We start from the raw sequence: 19,187 nt of genomic DNA on the forward strand, positions 1-19,187 counted from the left end.
ATCATGTACACACACCTACAGACTTTAACTTTGATCGTACCCTGAATGCACATTACATTTTTTTTAATCTATCCATTTATTAGAAGTAATATGCATTTGTTTATTTGTCAAACTATAATAACTTGTACACCCTTATCATTCTTTTTTTTATGGAAAACTAATTCTATACATTTCTATCATTGTGACGTATTGAATTTGCAAAAATACTAGCGGCTGAGAGATATTCTGCACCAAGCAGGTATATACAGTACACTTTAAATCAACACTGTTATTGTAAGAAAATATGCAGGAATGGATCATGCTGCGAAATTGTCAATCTTCTTCTTCTTCCCACAGAATGGTGAATATGTATTGTCTTTCTCCCTGTCTGTGTGGGTGCCTCTACAGTCAACCCATAGCCAAATTGTTGAATCTGTAAGCCATTTCCAAACAGCGGATTGTTGTAGTCACTTTTTTCTTAGATTTCTTTTCTTTGAACCACATGAATTCAAAGCATTGTGATTCACACGATTAAAAGATTAAAGGACAATTCCGGCGCAAAATGAACCTAGGGGTTGATAACACATGGGTACCGAGTCGACCGTTCTCTGGGATATGTTTTCATGCTAATCGAATGTGACCAGTTTTAGCGCAAACCGCTAATTCAATTCAATTCAATTAAATTTTATTTATAGTATCAAATCATAACATAAGTTATCTCGAGACACTTTACAGATAGAGTAGGTCTAGACCACACTCTATAATTTACAAAGCCCCAACAATTCCAACAATTCCAGTAATTCCCTCAAGAGCAAGCAGTGCGACAGTGGCGAGGAAAAACTCCCTCTTGGGAAGAAACCTCGGACAGACCCAGGCTCTTGGTAGGCGGTGTCTGACGAGCCGGTTGGGGGTGTGATGAACAGTGGCGATAGTAGTCACATTATATTATATAATTGGCTTGTAACGCTAGTAGTCGGGGTACTGGTAAAGTAAAAAGAAATCGCTATTATTATAACCACGAACGCCGTGCAACCAGTACCAGTAACATGGCTCAAGCAGGGCATTCGTGGTTCGACTGGTCATGTTTTCCCAAGATGGCGCCTGCCTGTATACGCGAACGGTACTGTCTTTACAAACTATCTTTTTAATAAACTGTCTGTACACTTACAAAGTTCTCAACACTTCGGCTTACATGTAGGGACCCTCATTATGCTACCGTGGAAGTGTGGTGCTATTTTGAGCCTCGTTAGTGGTATAGAAATAGTTATTTCTTTTTACTTTACCAGTGCCCCAACCATTAGTGTTACAAGCTAATTAGTGGTTCGCGCTCTAACTGGTCACATTCGATTAGCATGAAAACATATCCCAGAGAACGGTCGACTCGGTACCCATGTGTTATTAACCTCTAGGTTCATTTTGCGCCGGAATTGTCCTTTTAAGATTGAAAATTGTAAAGAAAGCACACATAATCACAAATGCATCTCAAAGTCATTTTAACTGTGGCTGAAGCCACATTTGTTAAAATGCAAAAGCTTTATATTATCTACAAATTCACATTCATTGACTTTGTCCCTTTCATTGTCAAGTCAATTTTATTCATATAGCCCAATATCCCAAATGCCTCAAGGGGGCTTTACCCTCATCTTCGTTGATTTATATTCAGTTCGGCTGTGTTTCATCTGTTCCACATTTACAACATTAACTTAACATTTTAACAATTATCAAAACTATGGCATATTTTGACATATTTATATGTCAACACATATTTCGCCTTCAAAATATTTCGCCAATGAGAGCAAATTCTGATCAACTTTTCATTATTGCCTCTGACATACCTAATCTGGTACGCTAAATTGAAATTATCATTAACTTCACGCCATCCATTGATTGGTGTCGGGATCTGTTGGAGTAAATAAATTACCCGGAATAAATTACCGTTCAATATGTCCTATTTGCCACAGATTATACATGTGACAGATGACATATGACTAAAAATGCAGATCAATAATCTCCTCTAAGCGGTGGTGTTGAGTGAACCAACGAGGCAAGTGTTGTGGCTTCCAACAATGTTCTTCAGAGCCAGCTTTGCCATTGTTTTGTTATTCTGCTCAGAGGCTTCCTGCAGGCTTGACACCACTCATGAAAGTCAAGTAGGTGAGCAGGAAAGATGTCTAGAAAACTCCAAGCTGTGGTTGGTGCCATTCTGGATTTTTCCATCTGAGCACAAAACTCCACAAACTGGGCTTGATTAGGATTTCATGTCCTGTATGACAGACATTTTCAAATCCATAGAACATTAAGCGCCCAATTTTTCCTTCAACACAGTTGATGGTGACGGAGTGTAAAGGGAAAAATCGAGAACAAGTGTCTATTTTTGTGACACAGAAAACCAAACGAGATCCTTACTTCTCCATGTAGAGAGTGGTTGGCCTTGTGGTCCAACAAACTATGCAGTTATTCATCATCCAGCTGTCGGTGGGTATCAGTGTGTGGTTCTGCTCTGTAAGGCTCAGTTGTTTTGTGTTGATGTTAAAGATGCAAATAAAAATGTGTCCTCTTAATAAATAATTTTTATTACCAACATGTTTTCTTTCCTTAAATGGATTGGTGTTGCTTAGAAGAGATGACTGAATTTGGATTGTTTAAACTCCTGTCTTTGTTGCACATTATTCACCCTGACAGTCTGTTTTTTTTTTTTTTACAATGCTCTCTGATGGATGGTGTCTGAACAATGCATTCTTTGCTTGACAAGATAGAAACCTGCAGGTGTTTCTTTGTCCAATTTAAATCATCAAAAAGTCCTTTACTCTTGTACTCAGGTCCTTTTTGGGCAGATAAATCATGAGCTGGGGATGTTCTGTTTAATAATCTTGCTTCAACATTTGGATATACTCTTTGGGCTATCACCCTATCTGTCACTGCCTTTATTAGAAAAAAGATTCCATTGTACTTAACTACAACAGTAAGATCAGAGTGTAACTCTTTTTCAATTATATTTAGCTATTCCTTTTAAATGTCCAGTCAGCCAAATTGTTGAGAATAAGCGACACAACTCATTTCCTTGAGACCAGCTTTTACTCTTTAAGATCTCTTAAAACTCTGTTGTGGAGATCTGGGTTATCTCTGATTGCAGATCTTGCTGGATCCTCCTCGAGCGAGAGCTATGGGGGACCCACTCCATGCCTAGTCATGCCGGCTTCTTCACCGCTCCTGTTGGAGCGCAGACAGACACAGGCTCCCTGGCGGTGTTGCGGCCTGTGGTCAGACTGTGCTGCTCCACGTGGGTCCGACAGGGAAGGCAGAAATCCCTGAAGCACCGCTTAAAATTTTCATCCAAAAATGCGTAGAGGACAGGGTTGAGGCTGCTGTTGGTGTAGCCCAAGGCGATGCACAGGTGCCAGCTGGCTATGACGAAGGGGTTTCTGTTGTCAATCTCCACCATGGTCTTCACGATGATGAAGATGTGGATGGGGGTCCAGCAGATGATGAAGGCCGCCACCACCACCAGCACCATGCGGGTGATGCGGCGCATGTTGCGGTCTTTCTCCTTGGAGCCTGAGAGGAGACGAACGCTCTTTAGGCGCAGGATCATCAGGCCGTAACATATGGTGATGACCATCACAGGAACCACGAAGGCAAAGATGAAGACGCAGATCTTTGTCACAGTGTCCCAGTACCAGTCAGGGTCAGGGAATTTCAGCGTGCACATGATTCTACCTGGAATTCAAAATAATTTGTTAATGCAGGGCTATGGTAACAAGCTGGTTTAGACCGATACTGTACACTTATATACACTTTGAATCCAAAATAGTGCTGTTGCTGTTGAAGACTATCAAGAATGTATTTCTGTGATTGTTTCTGCAAATCAACAGAAAACAAAATGTTAATAGTGGACTTTTAAAGTACTATTCAGTGGGTGAAAAGCTGGCTGTCACAAAGAGGGTGGAGACATGATTGTTTAAATATGAGGATAACCGCACACATTTTCAGACAATCATGGGAGGAATTTGTGGCATGTACTTGGTTGTAAGGTAAGGGGTCATAGTTGCGGAGAAAAACAAAGCGAACAGTAATATTGTCTGTGATTGAATGCAAACTATCACACGAAAGTCTACTGTTCACATGTATAGACTCAAAGTACCAGACTCTCTCAGGTCCCTTAGGAGCCTGAAGCTTGCGAGCATGTATTTTAATTTATTTAATTTTATTTAATTATATATATTTATTCTGAGTGGACTGTTTTCCCTCGCTGCCACCAAGCGACAATCTCCAATTGTGAATAATGAAGCCAAGTGCCAAAAACTGCTGTTCATTGAGTGGCCACTGGAGGTTTGCTCCAAAAGGGAGCTCTAGCCCATTGGCAAAGACTCAGATCCAACTCTGTACGGCTCAACTTATTCTGGAAGACAGTTAATACTTTGAATGAAGACTTTAATTAATGATGAAAGACAAAACTGTGGAAGAAAACCTATACCCACCATTATCTGCCACTTTGGTAACAGCCAAGACCATAATGGGCACTCCAATCGCAGAGGACAGGACCCAGATGAGCACGTTGATCAACTTAGCCTTGACTGGCGTCCGAAACCCCAGTGCCCTGACTGGGTGGCACACGGCGATGTAGCGGTCCACGCTCATCATGGTGAGGGTGAAGATGCTCGTGAACATGTTGTAGTAGTCAATGGCAATTATGAGCTTGCACAGGACTTCCCCAAATGGCCAGGTCTTCATGAGGTACTTGGCGCTCTGGAAGGGCAGCGTGCTGGTGGCCAAGGCGTCGGCAAGAGCCAAGTTGAAAATGTAAATGTTTGTGGCTGTCTTCATCTTGGTGTATCTGGTTGTGATCACAGAGCAGAGAAAAAGTAGCAGAGGTAATGAGAGCAGCTGGGTGTGGAAGGCTCTTTAACGGGATATGTGGATTTGAAAGTGATATTTACTGTGTAGCATGTTTTTGTGGCTCAGACAATGGGTTAATAGAATCATGCTATAAATGTGCAGTGTAGATGTGTGAACAACAAGATCTGTTTTTTCTTAATTGGGGATTTGAGATAATGGTTACAATTGGCTTATTGGTCTCTGATCAAGCAGCTGACATGCATGGAAAGCACCAGAGAGTTGTGAAAAGAAAATACTATTGCTGTTCCATTGAGGTTTATATATATATTGTATGTCCTGCCCCTCCCTGCTTTTAGCATGAGACTGTGCATTTTCTTTGAGTGTGTGAGATGACGACATGTCTCATCTTGCATTGGAAGAAAAAAAAGAGTGGTCATCAGCACTGAACTCATTTTGTTCGGTACAGTATTGGCGTATTGAGGTCAGAAATTCTCCTCTGGGGCATAAGGCTTATTTTCACATAGGCATCTCTCATCAGAAACCTTGCAAGGTGTATTCATACTAAAATTTAACGGACTACGTTTTCTAGGAGATTGCAGCATTTTTAAATCATTGCATCCAGATACAATCCAATTTAAATGGAGAGAGAATCATACAACCATGCAATTCATATATATTAATTAATTACATGGCTGTATGAATACAATATGATACTATATGGAATTGAACATTCTATTTTGTATTTTTTCAATGATAAAGAATTGGCTTAATGAATAGGGATGGTATATTGCTTAAATACCCTATAGAAGAAAATGAGAAATAATATTCATGTTAGTGGGGAAATCTTTGTTTCTCTGTTACATTAGAAAACACCCAGGCCCGATGTCTAAATGGATATGTGCATTGATTTTTCATTTCATTTTCCGGTCATTTTTCACACAGCCTTTATAGACAATTACCCATGGGTCTTGGCGGTCCGACTTATGGGAGGGGGCTCCATATTTGCAGGAAGTCTTCCATTAGCCAAATCCAACACACAAGCACAAATATTGAGTTCTTAGTATCACTTGTAATCAATAGTGATATGTGGAAATTGTATGATCCTTTCCCAGCATTAACACTGGACTTAAATGTCATTTTTATCATAATATATTTTGTGTTTTTTATTGGGTTAGTCCATCTTATGAGGGAGTAATGTATGTGTTAATACAATGCATCTCATTGGTGGAACTGATTAAATGATAGTTATTTGAACACAATAAACCAGGGCAGCATATAAGTAAATTCTCCAACAAGAAACTATATGGAAGAGTGACCAATTGAAAAAGGCAGGAGTTTGACTCAGGAGTTTGAATAGGGAATATAGCAAGTTACCTTCAAGAACAGCCTGTAAATGTAACAAGTCTCTGCCACTCTCTGGTGGTGTTGTCTTTTTGGAAAACTGATCATGCTTGTGCGAATGAGTACTTCCAGTTGCCTTGCAACAGTGTACGAGTTGTCGAGTTAACAGATAAAGTTAGTACTGCATCTAAGCTGGAAGGGTGATCAAGAGTTAAATTGATGACAACTATCGGATGACACTTTTTTGGGGTTAGTCCACTGATGATATATTAATGATTGAACTCTGTGGGATGAAATTTATATATTCAAATATAATTTGAATATTAAAAAAAATAATGATATTCGAACGAATATTAGGCAGCCCTTAATATTCGTTATGGGCATTATTTTTTGTAAATGCGTTTGCTTGTAAACGTTTTTTTTTCTTTTTCCTTTGTTCCTCTCACTATGACGCTAGAGTTGCTACTCACTCTTAACGCAACCGGTAATCACTGTCACTCTCTGACTCTACACACACACACTCCCCACACACACAGACGCCGGCTCGACGCACACACACACCAGTGCACAAGTATAAACATCAGACCACTTATGTAGGCTACAGTGAAAGCTCCGAACTTCCTGTCGAAAGAATACTGTTTGTGTTTAATCCAGGGTCTGACTTTTAATAAAAAAAAGTCGTGGCAGTGTGTTTTTCTTCTGAAAACATAATTGCCTGCCTATTGACATTGACTGATACACTGCCCTCTGGTGGACAGAACATCTACAATTTAACAATATAGATCTTACTGAAGGCATTTACTGGTCAAAATATTATTAATAAATATTTAAATATATATTTGAATGTTAATGAACAAACAAACTTCCAATATGATTTTTGGGCAAAAGTCAAAGCCCTACTTCAAACGTGTGCTTCAGTTGAATCAGAAAATCTAGTTACAGTGACTGCTGTCACTGAGTCCCATCGGTTGCTCCCAGTCTATGGTTGCTCCAACATCAGTCTCGAGATGATGATGATGATGATGATGATGACATCGCTACTGTCCGTCTCCTGTCTTCATCTGAATGTTCAAATTTACAACATAAAAAATGTGCTGTATGTTATGGAAATACAATTTATAAATTGTATTTAAATGTGGAGAACATAGGTTGATTGATTCCACAGCAGGAAAAACACAGGTGTAATTAATTACATAATGTAATGGAGATACTGTGAAAAGCACCAATAGTGAACCCTACAATATCCCACAATATCGAAATCGAGGTATTTGGTCAAACATATTGTAATATTTGATTTTCTTTCTCGCCCAGCCCTACTTGGAATGACGAGTTAAATCACTCAGGAACACAGTGAATATTTCAATCGTCGCCTTCTGTTATGTCATCCTGTCGGAATGGGGCTTAAGTCATAATTATTTGTTTATTACATTATTATTGTTATTAGTTGCACCTTTCTGCTCATGACAAGTCAGTCGAAATGTCTATCCCTTTTATATTGTAGGCCTATCTATTCAATATATCAATTTACAACACCCCGTGTGGCCTGGACTTTATCAAATCAATTCAGCCTTATTTTTTAATCAAGACAAAAGGAAATGTTGAAGTCAGCAGCAGATGGCTGGTTTTGAACATTCCCTTGTATGTTTGATCATCGTAATCCGACGTGTGCATTAAGTTCCAGTTACAGCAAAGGACAGCAGGGAGCTTTTGGTAGTTATGTAAGGGCAGTCTGTGAAGCAAGCACAATATTAATATTGCTTAGAGAGGAGATGGGTGTGAAATGGGTGTTGTTCTGTCCTTCGGGGCCACCGTACTGTTGACATGGGTAGATTGTGTGAGTGTGTATTTGTCACTTTGATAATTAATTAATTAACTAATAATAGCCTTTTACTGTGGGGTATGTTTGTACACACATGTATTGTATATCAGGGGTAAAGATAATTGGAAAAGGAAAAGGTAGATGTAGCTTTCTTGGCCCCGGGATATTATGTCACATCCACTCTAGCACACAGGAGCTTGGTTGGATTATTAGGATACCAAAGAACTGGTTTGGCATAAAGTAGGCAGATGTTGCTACAGGCGGATGCTCTTTTATACTCTTAATACAGGCATCTAGGCTACACAGTATGTCTCCTCTCAGCGGGACAAGACTTTAATTTCACACCAGCAGTGACAGGTAGTTATGTGTATGCCAAGAAACCTTTGCCAATTCCATGTTTTGTCATTGCAATCACATAGCTTTTCCTGAGGTTATGGTTAATTGCTCAGCTTATAATTCAGGTAGAGTATTGGGTAAAGCTTTTAAATACCCTTCTTCCTTTTTGTAGAAATGTCACTGACGCCCCTTTTCATGTTACAGTGAAGCACATTTTTCTTTGTAACAGTCACTGTGATGGTTTAATCTCCCACTGCCTTTTTTTTTGTTTATTTATAAAAATAAAAAATAAATTATAAAGAAGTCTCTAAAAAAGTCTAAAAGCAGCACACAACTGAACGATTTCTGCCTGTTCACCTAGACAGAGTGCCATTGATCACTGGTTTAACACTCAGCTTGCCATTAATCAAATGCCTCCAGCTCGGCACAATGTAAATGCCATTCACTCTTTACTTCACCGTGTGATACACAAGATCTATGGCACTCTGAAGCTGACAAAAGGCATTAAAAGGTTATCAGATGAGCCAAAAATATCACTAAATACATCACTAAATAAAACAGTAAATTAATTAAAACAATTACAATGTAGTGTGTAAATGCATAAGTATTCATACTTTTCCTAACCTCTAGTCGGTTGATAAAATAAATCTAAATTAAATTTATTTTAGGATGACTCTTCTACTTAACCTAATCATTTCTCTTTTCTCTTTTTAACACAATGTATCCCATTTTCCTCATATTTAGGCTCTACTGTATCATAATGAAAAGGTGTAATGTGATTTCTTTAGGTGTATAAATTACCGCTATTTTTAAGGGAAAGTTTGCATGTCCTTTAATTCCCTGTCGTAATTCCCAACTCGTTTAAAACACGTGGTTGGGGGTGCCTGGGTAGCTCACCTGGTTGGGTGTGCCCCCCATTCAGCTCTAGAGAATTAGCATTTGCATTGAGATCCGTCTTGATCCTTTATCTCTACCTAGTTGGAGTAGCATTGCCTGGTGTGACTATTAATCTTTTCTTTGTCAGGCTCAGCGCTCCTGTTTTTCCACGGCTGAAGGCCAAGCACGCACGCACGCACGCACGCACACGACTCTCACACACGCTGATATAAATGTTGCTGGTTGAGATGGAAGACCTGTTGACTCAGCCCAGGAAATAAACTGGTACACACACACACACACACACACACACACACACACACACTCATCCTAAGGGCCTTTTTCACAGCAGACATGTTGACTTGTCATAGTAGGAAAAGCCCAGCTGAAATTGATAACCTTAACGATGGCTCAATTCCATCAAGTGTCCCAGTAAGATATTTCAATGAGTCAGCATGCACAATACCAGGACCTCTCCTAAGTGGAATGCAGCCATCATTAATGGTTTTGAATACACCTGTGCAGGTCTATTTGCAACATGCTTTAGTATTTTCAGCCAAATTTCTACAGTCACTAAAGAAAAAAAACTTCCTGAAGCTTTTTTGACTCGCTCTGTATCTTTATCTTTTGTCATTACCAAAATATTATCATACCAGAATACATATACAGTTTGAGAAGGATGTCCAAGTTCCGCTTCCTTAGTACAAATGGAAAAATAATCCTCAAGAAGCAGCTCAGTTAAGACTTCACTTTCACACAAACTAATTCAGCCCTGCGATAGCTGCAAATCAAACTGATTTCATAGAGGCCAGTTGATAATAAATTGCATTAGCACTGAGCCAGGTCTTATCTAGCAGGCATGGCAGCAGGACTAGGAGCCAAGGTAGAGCAGAGGATAACTGGAAGATAGAGGATTCTAGTGCTGCTGACCTATCCTGCATGGGCCATCTTTAGCCTCTCCATTAGCAATCAGACCAAGGGCCTTCAACGCCAGCCCAACGCCCAATTCACCTGACGTGTGCATCGATGCAGACTCTAAATGGAGTGTGTGTGCATTTGAGTGTCTCTATCCAGGAATCTAAGTGGAGGGAACTATCTCAAATGTATGACTTTTGCTTTATTTATAAGCTGCCTGATGTGGCAGGCAAAACAAAGTAACAGAAAGGATGCTTTCAAATGGGCCTCTGGTTATAATTACTGCTCAAGCGATTAGTCATCTTACAGAAGATTAATGTTGGAAACCCACTAGTCATTTGTCATTTATTAAAATAATATCAAACCTTTGCTAGTTCCAGCTTCTCAAATTTGAAGATGTGCAACTCTTCTCTGTTTAACACCACTCTTAATTCAATATCTTTGGGGTTTGCGGGACATTTTCTACTATTTGACATTTTAGACATGATTAATTGTAAACATAGTTGCATAGTTATTTACATTACTGCCTTTTACCTGTAAGATTTTCACTGTATGAAAACAAATTAAATAGTTGGTCTGAGATGTCAGAAAATAGTAAAAAAACAAACATTATGTAAAGAAGACATTAGATCATTAGTTAAGACATTGTTGACTGCCTTCCTTAAGTCTTTTTTTTTTTTTTTTTTTTTTCTTCAATAATGTGATGCAGAGAATTCTCTCAGCCCACAATTTGTCTGTAACTGCTGTAAACTGATAGGCAAGTTACTCTTGTGGTGTACCAACAGAGTAGCCTGTTTGTTGCCTGAATGCATCCTTCACAGTTGACAGGATTTGCAACATCGATGTTGTTTTTGGAAGTTTGGTAGAAAATTCTGCCGATTTTAGTGTAGCATATCGTCCTACAGCATTATATTCTCATTTAATCTTGATTAGTGATCGAATTTGCTCCCTGATGCGTCAACTGGACCAAAAGTCATTCATGTGTATTATGTGTACCAAAGTACAATATTAAACAACAGAGTTTAAACAATATTGCCTCGGATAATGCACTTAATATCATAATTTCCACTCTGCTTGAAAGGGACATTATTTTTTTCAACCTTCCTGTTTTTGTGACTAAGTCACTGATGGAACAACAATTTTTGAAATTAGTCCAGTATTAAGCATGACTGCTGCAGTTGGCAGTCATCGAGCAATTGTGCACCTTCAATTTACGTCCACTTAAAGTGCTTGTTTTGCCACTGACAGGCTCAGATTCGATTATTATTCTAAGTGTCTGACAACATTATGGAAAGGATCCTTCCAGAGGTCGACCTTTTTTGTTAGAGTAAGATCCTTTTTCTTTAACATGAAACAGCCCTGAAATGGCTATCGCCAAACCCACCTGACTCCACTTATAAATTACAAAAAATAATGTTACAGTAAAGCACACTTTATTCAAAGTCAAAAAAAAAAAAAAAGCAAGCTGTCTTGGTTCGTCTTTTCCAACAATCACCACTCTGGTTTGGTTGACACCATTGCATGGGAAAATAGGGTCCGGGTTGAAAACCCCCAAAATTATCCTTATGTATTGTTTAACAATACAACCCAGATAGTATTACTATAGAGTGTCTGTGATGGTAGTACAAAATAAACCCGCCTAAGCCTTCTTTTATTTAGGGTTTGAAATCTATAGTATGCATCACAGAAACCTTTTAAAATGACAGGAAGATGAATGACTACATGGAGGCTAGTGTTTACCCAGCTTTTCTTTTCTTATTACATCCCTGTGTCTGAGTTTGGGTGTCCTCTCAAGTTCGCTCCCTTCGGAGTTTACAGATGTTCCACGGGAGATAATATATTCTGTCCAGAATGGTGAATGTGCTGTGCTTCCTTTTTGCCTCTGACTCTTGCATCAGTGATGAGTCCTCTCCCTCACACAAGCAAACACAAAGGCCAGACGAATCGCTGCGCACAATTTTATTCACTGCCTTTCTGATTGCTCATCCATCTCCTTTTTGTCTCCCTCTTACCTCCCTAGATCATGTTTTTTTAAACTTGTCTTGTGCCTTGTTTTGCCCTTTATTTGCACTCCAATGCCTTCTGAATGGAAATAATGGGTGGAGTTGTAAATATTCATGATTTGTTTTATTTGTTCAATATCCAAAGATTGCCACTTGCAGAAAATGCCTTGCTTGAGGCTTTTCCTATATTCAACTCCCATCTTTTTTCCAGTACTCTCTCTCTGCTTCTCTCTTTCACTGTATACATTAAAGTAATACCAACGGGCGCCTGGATAGCTCAGTTGGTAGAGCAGGCGCCCATATATAGAGGTTTATTCCTCGACGCAGCGGGCCTGGGTTTGACTCTGACCTGCGGCCCTTTGCTGCATGTCATTTGCCCCTCTCTGTCCCCTTTCATTTCTTCAGCTGTCATATCAAAATAAAGGCTGAAAATGCCCCAAAAAAAAGAAATACAAACAACCATTTCGACCATGTTTATATCTTGTTATAAAATGTTAGTCATGTCATGCTTGTGGGCTGAAAAAGAACCCTTAGCCTTGTCTGCTATGCCTCCACCCGGCTGTGTTATCTTTCTGTGCTAAGGTGGGAACATCTTAAATGAACCTGCTTGTTTAATTCCCCGGCCCAGCTGCAGTAATTAATGCTTCGGGTGATATTGGGGGAACACGTACAGAGAATGTTTGAGATAAAGTGTAATTAATATAAGTGAGGACGAGCCGAGCTACTGTAAAAGCTGTTTTAGAACTGAGGGGGAAACTGTGACCTCGAACTAGAGTGGCAAAAATGAATCGATTAATCGAGTTTTCGACTAATCGTCAACTATTTTTGATAATCAATTAATCAGGTCATTTCTTAGAGGAAAAAAGTCAAACTTCTCTCATTTCGGCTTCTTTTAATATGTATATATTCTAGTTTATTTGCTCCTCTGCGACAGTAAACTGAATATCTTTTGAGTTGTGGACAAAACAAGACATTTGAGGACGTCATCTTGGGCTTTGGGACACACTGATCCACATTTAAAAAAACTAAAAACAAACATTATATAGACCAAACAACTAATCGAGAAAATAATCAACAGATTATTCGCCAATAAAAATAATCATTAGTTGCAGCCCTACCTCGAAATGACTATTATATACTGCAAACATTGACTAGTGGACAAAATCTGTTTATTTAGCCTCAAACTACCTTAGTTTCCATGATTGAAATGTTTGAAACTACCGATTTATAAAATACTGATTTATTAAAGCTTAAATAAAAGAAGGGGTTGTCATGGCTATAAGGAAGCAAGCATAGAACACACTCAGAGACCAAATAAAGACCAAACATGTCTGTAACTGCAGGATCTCCTCTCTCTTCCAGTGTACAGGACAGTCCATCCTTCTCTGTCTGAGGCACAGTTGAGTCAGACTGAATTGAGAGACTGCGTCTGAGATGAGACATTTGATTGCCACCAACCCCGCTTATTAAACTTGCACATGTTGTTTCTCCATGTAGAAATGATGGGGGAAAAAAACAATGTCATGCATTATGCAGGGAGCCAAATGCAGCCAGGAACGGTGCAGGCTCACCGAATCCGAATCAAAATACTTTATTGATCCCCTCAGGGAAATTGTTTAGTTGCAGTTACTCAGTCAGTGGTGTAGTTGACGTGATACGAAGGTATAAGCAGTATACCAACTAAGAAAGCTCCAGGATTTCCATATACCCACTTAAAAATGCGCAATGGCAGGTAACGACATACTTTTCCATTATAATTTTGATATATTTTGAAATGTCATGTGGTTTTTTTCTTCACATAGGCTAAATAAAGGTATTTCCACTGTAAAATTGGTGCATAAAAGTGTGTCAGAATGCAGGAAATGAAGTCTTTGATGCTCAAAATTTCCCTGTGGGAGGACACCCACTATGATATGCATATACATTCTGGCCCATATATATAGGCCCATACATATACAGTACAGTATACCCACTACAATACATTAGACTACACCACTGCTCACAGTCAAATCCAAGGTAAAATAAGAGTAGCCTAAGAAAAGAGCGAGTCAATGAGTGTATAAAGTAACATTAAGTAACATAGCTACAATAACGAGCTCCCCCTTCTCAACACACTCAAAGAGACTGTATTCACCCAGGACATGTGGTTTGTTAATGGGGCAATAAATGTTGGTCTACTTGGACTAGGGCTGCAAATAACGATTATTTTCATGGCCGATGAATCTATTGATTATTTTCTCGCTTAATCAATTAGTTGTTTGGTCAAGAAAATGTCAAAAAATGGTAAAAAAAAAAAAAATGTGGATCAGTGTTTCCCAAAGCCGACGTCCTCAAATGTCTTGTTTTATCCACAACTCAAAAATATTCAGTTTACTGTCACAGAGGAGAGAAGAAAGCAGAACATATTCACATTTAAGAAGCTGGAATGAGAGAATTTGGACTTTTATCCTCTAAGAAATGACTCAAACGATTGATTTTATTTTTATTTTATTTTTTTTTAAACAAAATTACTCTAACCAATTAATCAATTATCAAAATAGTTCATGATTAGTTTAATAGTTGAAATCAAATTGATTCATCTTAAAAAGACTAAACATTTATATTTTGGATAATTTTGTATTTATTCTTACAGGTTCCTGCGCAAAACCATAAACCTCCTGTGTAAACCGACATTTTTTTGTCAGCCAAGGGTTGCAGAATATCTCCCTTTTTCATGGCATCGAACCTTTCTATTCAATTGAAATCATCGTTTTGAGAGTGTATTTACTTTCATGAGGTGGGGGGATTAGTAAAAGCCAAAAGCAAGCTAAAAGCAAAAAACAATTAAGATTAAGACTTTGTTCCCAAAATGTGTTAAATAAGTGAGATCATCACTAAAGCTCACCCATGATCTCAAGTGTCGCTCTTGGGGCATTATAGCCCAAGGTCTCATTAACACACGGACACTAACTGAGTGCTTATGGGTGGATTTCACATAGCCTAAAATGTAGGATGTTGACCAGGCGTTTAAAGTAACTGACGCACTCAGTAAAATGACTGTAAAAAAAAAAAAAAAAAAAAACTAAAAGCAGGAGTTTACCTGACCACCCCGTACATGACGAGGACGTTGCCCAGAAGTCCCACCACGCAAATGACGGAGTAGAGAGCCGTGATGGATATGGGTATGATCAGACTCCCGGCGCTCAGCCCGGTGTAGTTCTGCAGCCGCTCGCCCATCAAGCCGTTCTCCTCGTCCGGGAACGTGACGTTGAAGGGGATAACTGAGTAAAGGTCGGACAGGGAGAGCAGAGCTCCCGGGACCGTGTACGGCTCCACTCCGGACAGGGAGAGCGGAGCTCCCGGGACCGTGTACGGCTCCATGCTGCGGCCGCTGCCCGTTCTACCCGCGCTGCTGGGTACTTGCTCAAACAATTACGCTGAAACCCGAAGGAATTCAATCGTCTGGAAGGGGAAAGCGGGGTCCAAGTGGAAACAGAGTGGTAGAGTTTCCAAAAAAAGAAATTGTAGACAGTCAGACAGGCTCTGTGTAAAATAACTGAGGTTGTCCCTCTGTTTTCTATCCAGATAGAAGAGGAGAAAGTGGCCCCTAAGCAACGGTCAGCTGCGACTGTGTACTCCTCTTATACTCTCCCAGGATCCACGCTCGCAGCCCGGGCGCTCTTTTATAGGCTACCCGTGCGTCGACGTCATGGCTGCGCATTTATACGGTCATAAGCCTCAAAAAGGATTCATTACATGTAGCAAGGCAAGGCAGCTTTATTTGTATAGCACATTTCAGCAACAGGGCAATTCAAAGTGCTTTACATAAAACATTAAAGAGCAGTTAAAAACAATTTAAAAACATTAATAAACAAATTAAAAACATTAAAAGGCAAGAATAAAATTGATAGTGCAGTATAAGAATAAAATTACAGTGCAGTATAAGAAATTAAAGTTAATAGATTATTTAAAGCTGTCTGATTTTTTTTTTGGGGAGACCTGTAAAGACACAGTTACAGTAGTCAAGTCTACTGAAGATAAAAGCATGGACAAGTTTTTCCAGATCCTGCTGAGACATAAGTCCTTTAACCCTTGATATATTTTTAAGGTGATAATAGGCTGATTTTTTAATTGTTAATGTGGCTTTTAAAATTCAGGTCTGAGTCCATGACTACACCAAGATTTTTGGCTTTGTTGTTTTTAACATTGTCGTTTGAAGCTGAGCGCTGACTTTCAATCGTTCCTCTTTTGCTCCAAAAACAACCACCTCCGTTTTTTCTTCATTTAATTTAAGAAAGTTCTGGCACATCCAATCATTAATCTGTTCAATACACATATTTAATTGTTGTATTGGGCTATAGTTCCCTGGCGATAAGGTTATGTAAATTTGGGTGTCATCCGCATAACTATGGTAACTTATTTTGTTGTTTTCCATAATCTGAGCCAGTGGAAGCATGTAGATGTTGAACAGAAGAGGCCCCAGAACTGAGCCTTGGGGAACTCCGCACGTCATATTTGTATGCTCAGATGTATAATTACCTATAGACACAAAGTAGCCTATTAAGCTTATGTTATAATTGGGTAAATATCATATGCATGAATCTAAATTTCAAAATATCCAAACCATGCTTTAAAGTACTATTATTTGACAACTCCCTGATTGAGTCTCTGAAATACTGTAAAGGGAAACATTGTATGTCTGTAGTTACATTAGCCTTTACATGAAGATTTAAAGCTGTGAATGTTGAATTGCCAATGCTTGCTACAATTTTTTTAAGATGAACAATTTTTTTTTTTAAAACCGCAAAACATACCATTTACAAAATGAACCGCCTGACCCCTCCCCCAATTCTCATCACCACTTACTTAGACAAAAGTTAAGAAAAGATTACATAATAACCATACTATTAAAGACCATAACATTTTAACAAAATAGACAAACTGTTAACCATATAAACATATGTAGGATATATGTTATTACACCATTAGCACACAGTAGGCTATATGCTTCTCCCCAGCACATATTAGGAACCCTCCAAAAGCTTAAAGCTTCAGTGCGCAACCTTTTGATATTGTAATGACTCACACACAGGCCAGAGTTCAGTTAGCTCGTTTATTAGCCAAAAGCACAACCTACAGCCATTCAAAACACAGAGGCCCGAGCCTCGGCCGGAAATCCAAGAGGCAGAACTTCCTCAACCCGCTGACTATAACCCCAGGGAGTCCACCCCCCTCTCGCCGGGCTGCCAACCGTCAGCTTGCCCGTGGTTATACGTAGATGATTGGCAGCCCGTCGCTACAATATTGCTGAACGTCCATCACATTCAAGCCATTGCCAAATGTGTTGCTACAAAGCTTACTATGACAATCGGCTCCACACAGCGCTCTCTCTATTTCTCAGTATGGCTGTTTAGAACATGGTGTCGTCCGGTGACTGAAATGCGCAGAAGCTTGAGTTTAGATAATGACCTCTTCTGAAGAGTCCATGTTTTTTTAATCCTCAGTGTCCTCTTTGGTCACTAGCAACTGTGTGGAGGAGGGGTAGGGGAGCGTGTACGGTCACGGAAGGCTTGTATCATGTGGACGCGCCGACAGTGTTGTTGTCATTACTTAGAATTCTTCATGGGGGAGACAGAAACTACGCAAGCCCACTTTTGGATTGAAGGCAACACTTCCTCAACTGAGCGCTGAAATAATTAAATAATAGAGCTGGGCAATATATCGATATTCTATATATCGTGATATGAGACTAGATATCGTCTTAGATTTTGGATATCGTAATATCGTGATATAGCATAAGTGTTGTCTTTTCCTGGTTTTAAAGGGGTGATAGAATGATTATATAGGGTATTTTACACTGTTCCTTAAGGTCTCCTAATGGGGTATGTAACATTGGTTGGGCTGAAAATTGCCCGAATGCTATTTTATTAGGCCCTTAACTACCCTGTGAATATGGCTCTATTTGGAACAAGAGCTTTTCTTCCAAATATGGTATGCTCATGAATATTCCGAATGAGCTACGCGCTGATTGTTTTGAGCAAACTACATAGAAATATATGGGAGACTGGACAGCAGGTCTCATATTTCAGACACTGCAAAGTTATACATTGTTTGTCGGGCTATTTCGTTATTCAATTCACTTCTGAGACTTTTTTTAAGCGAGAAATCAACTCAAAATAGGGGCCGTTTTACAAAAATTGATGGCTAATTGCAAATTTGGTAAGACTGTGTCGGAGTTCAGCCGCCGGTGCTGCCTCGCCGCCCGCCGGTGCTGCCTCGCCGCCCGGCCTGCCTTCCTTCACAGACCCCGGCCTTCTATGAGGTACTTGGAGCTCCGTCACGGCTGGCAGCTCACAGCAGGGACTACCAAACGCTGCTGCCCTGACAGAGCTCCAGGGCCTTCAACTCCCCTCTTCCTGCTAGCTAAATGGCCCGTTGTGTGAGAGTGAGAGCGCGGCCAGCGAGCTTGTTACACCAGCAATCTCTTACCACATGTTGCACACTTGTCACGCCACTTATACAACATCTAACTAAATGTCTTATAAAGCTAACGGTGTCCGATTTCAAGTTAATGAATATTTGTGGAGACTAGCTAGGTGTTTCGTTAGCTGCGGCTGTCCCTTCAAGTCTAGCTATATGTAGCTACAAATCACGGATAGTTAGCTTCATTTTCGGCCTAATTCGAGTATATTTACAGTTTGAATTTCGTCACGCCACTTATACAACATATAACTAAATGTCTTATAAAGCTAACAACGGTGTCCGATTTCAAGTTAATGAATATTTGTGCAGAGTAGGTGTTTCGTTAGCTGCAACTGTCCCTTCAATCCTAACTAGCTATGTAGCTACAAATCATGGATAGTTAGCTTCATTTTCGGGGTAATTCAAGTATATTTACAGTTTGAATTTCGTCACGCCACGTATACAACATCTACCTAAGGGTTTTATAAAGCTAACAATGGTGTCCGATTTCAAGTTAATCAATTTTTGTAAATTCCAGAGGAATTCTAAGAGGAGGCTAGCTAGCTCTCATTGATAGAGCTACATCCAGCCGCAGGCTCTATCAATGAGACTTGCGGAAAAGCGGCGTTTATTTCCCCTAT

At 39.6% G+C, this 19,187-nt stretch overlaps 1 protein-coding gene and 1 long non-coding RNA gene across 2 annotated transcripts in view; one reads left to right on the forward strand and one right to left on the reverse strand.

Annotated features, from left to right (window-relative positions):
* The window catches only part of LOC120571370, a 51,811-nt gene that overhangs the window by 10,882 nt on the left and 21,742 nt on the right, over positions 1-19,187 (forward strand). The window lies entirely within an intron of this gene.
* oprd1a (opioid receptor, delta 1a) lies at positions 1,174-15,723 on the reverse strand. Its single transcript, XM_039820273.1, has 3 exons — positions 15,185-15,723; positions 4,458-4,813; positions 1,174-3,696 (listed from the first exon to the last, which is right to left on the reverse strand). Exons 1-3 carry the CDS (start codon positions 15,463-15,465, stop codon positions 3,167-3,169), a joined length of 1,167 nt encoding a protein of 388 aa, XP_039676207.1. The 5' UTR covers positions 15,466-15,723; the 3' UTR covers positions 1,174-3,166.

The sequence above is a fragment of the Perca fluviatilis genome, chromosome 13 (assembly GCF_010015445.1).
Source record: "Perca fluviatilis chromosome 13, GENO_Pfluv_1.0, whole genome shotgun sequence".
Taxonomy (NCBI): Eukaryota; Metazoa; Chordata; class Actinopteri; order Perciformes; family Percidae; genus Perca; species Perca fluviatilis.

Bases quoted from the DNA above. Each gene is read 5' to 3' on its own strand.
- oprd1a (XM_039820273.1), bottom strand. From the start codon at position 15,465: ATGGAGCCGTACACGGTCCCGGGAGCTCCGCTCTCCCTGTCCGGAGTG. The intron at 4,814-15,184 runs GTAAACTCCTGC...GATCACAACCAG, and splicing joins GTCATGTACGGGGTGGTCAG to ATACACCAAGATGAAGACAG. The intron at 3,697-4,457 runs GTGGGTATAGGT...TTTGAATTCCAG, and splicing joins TACCAAAGTGGCAGATAATG to GTAGAATCATGTGCACGCTG.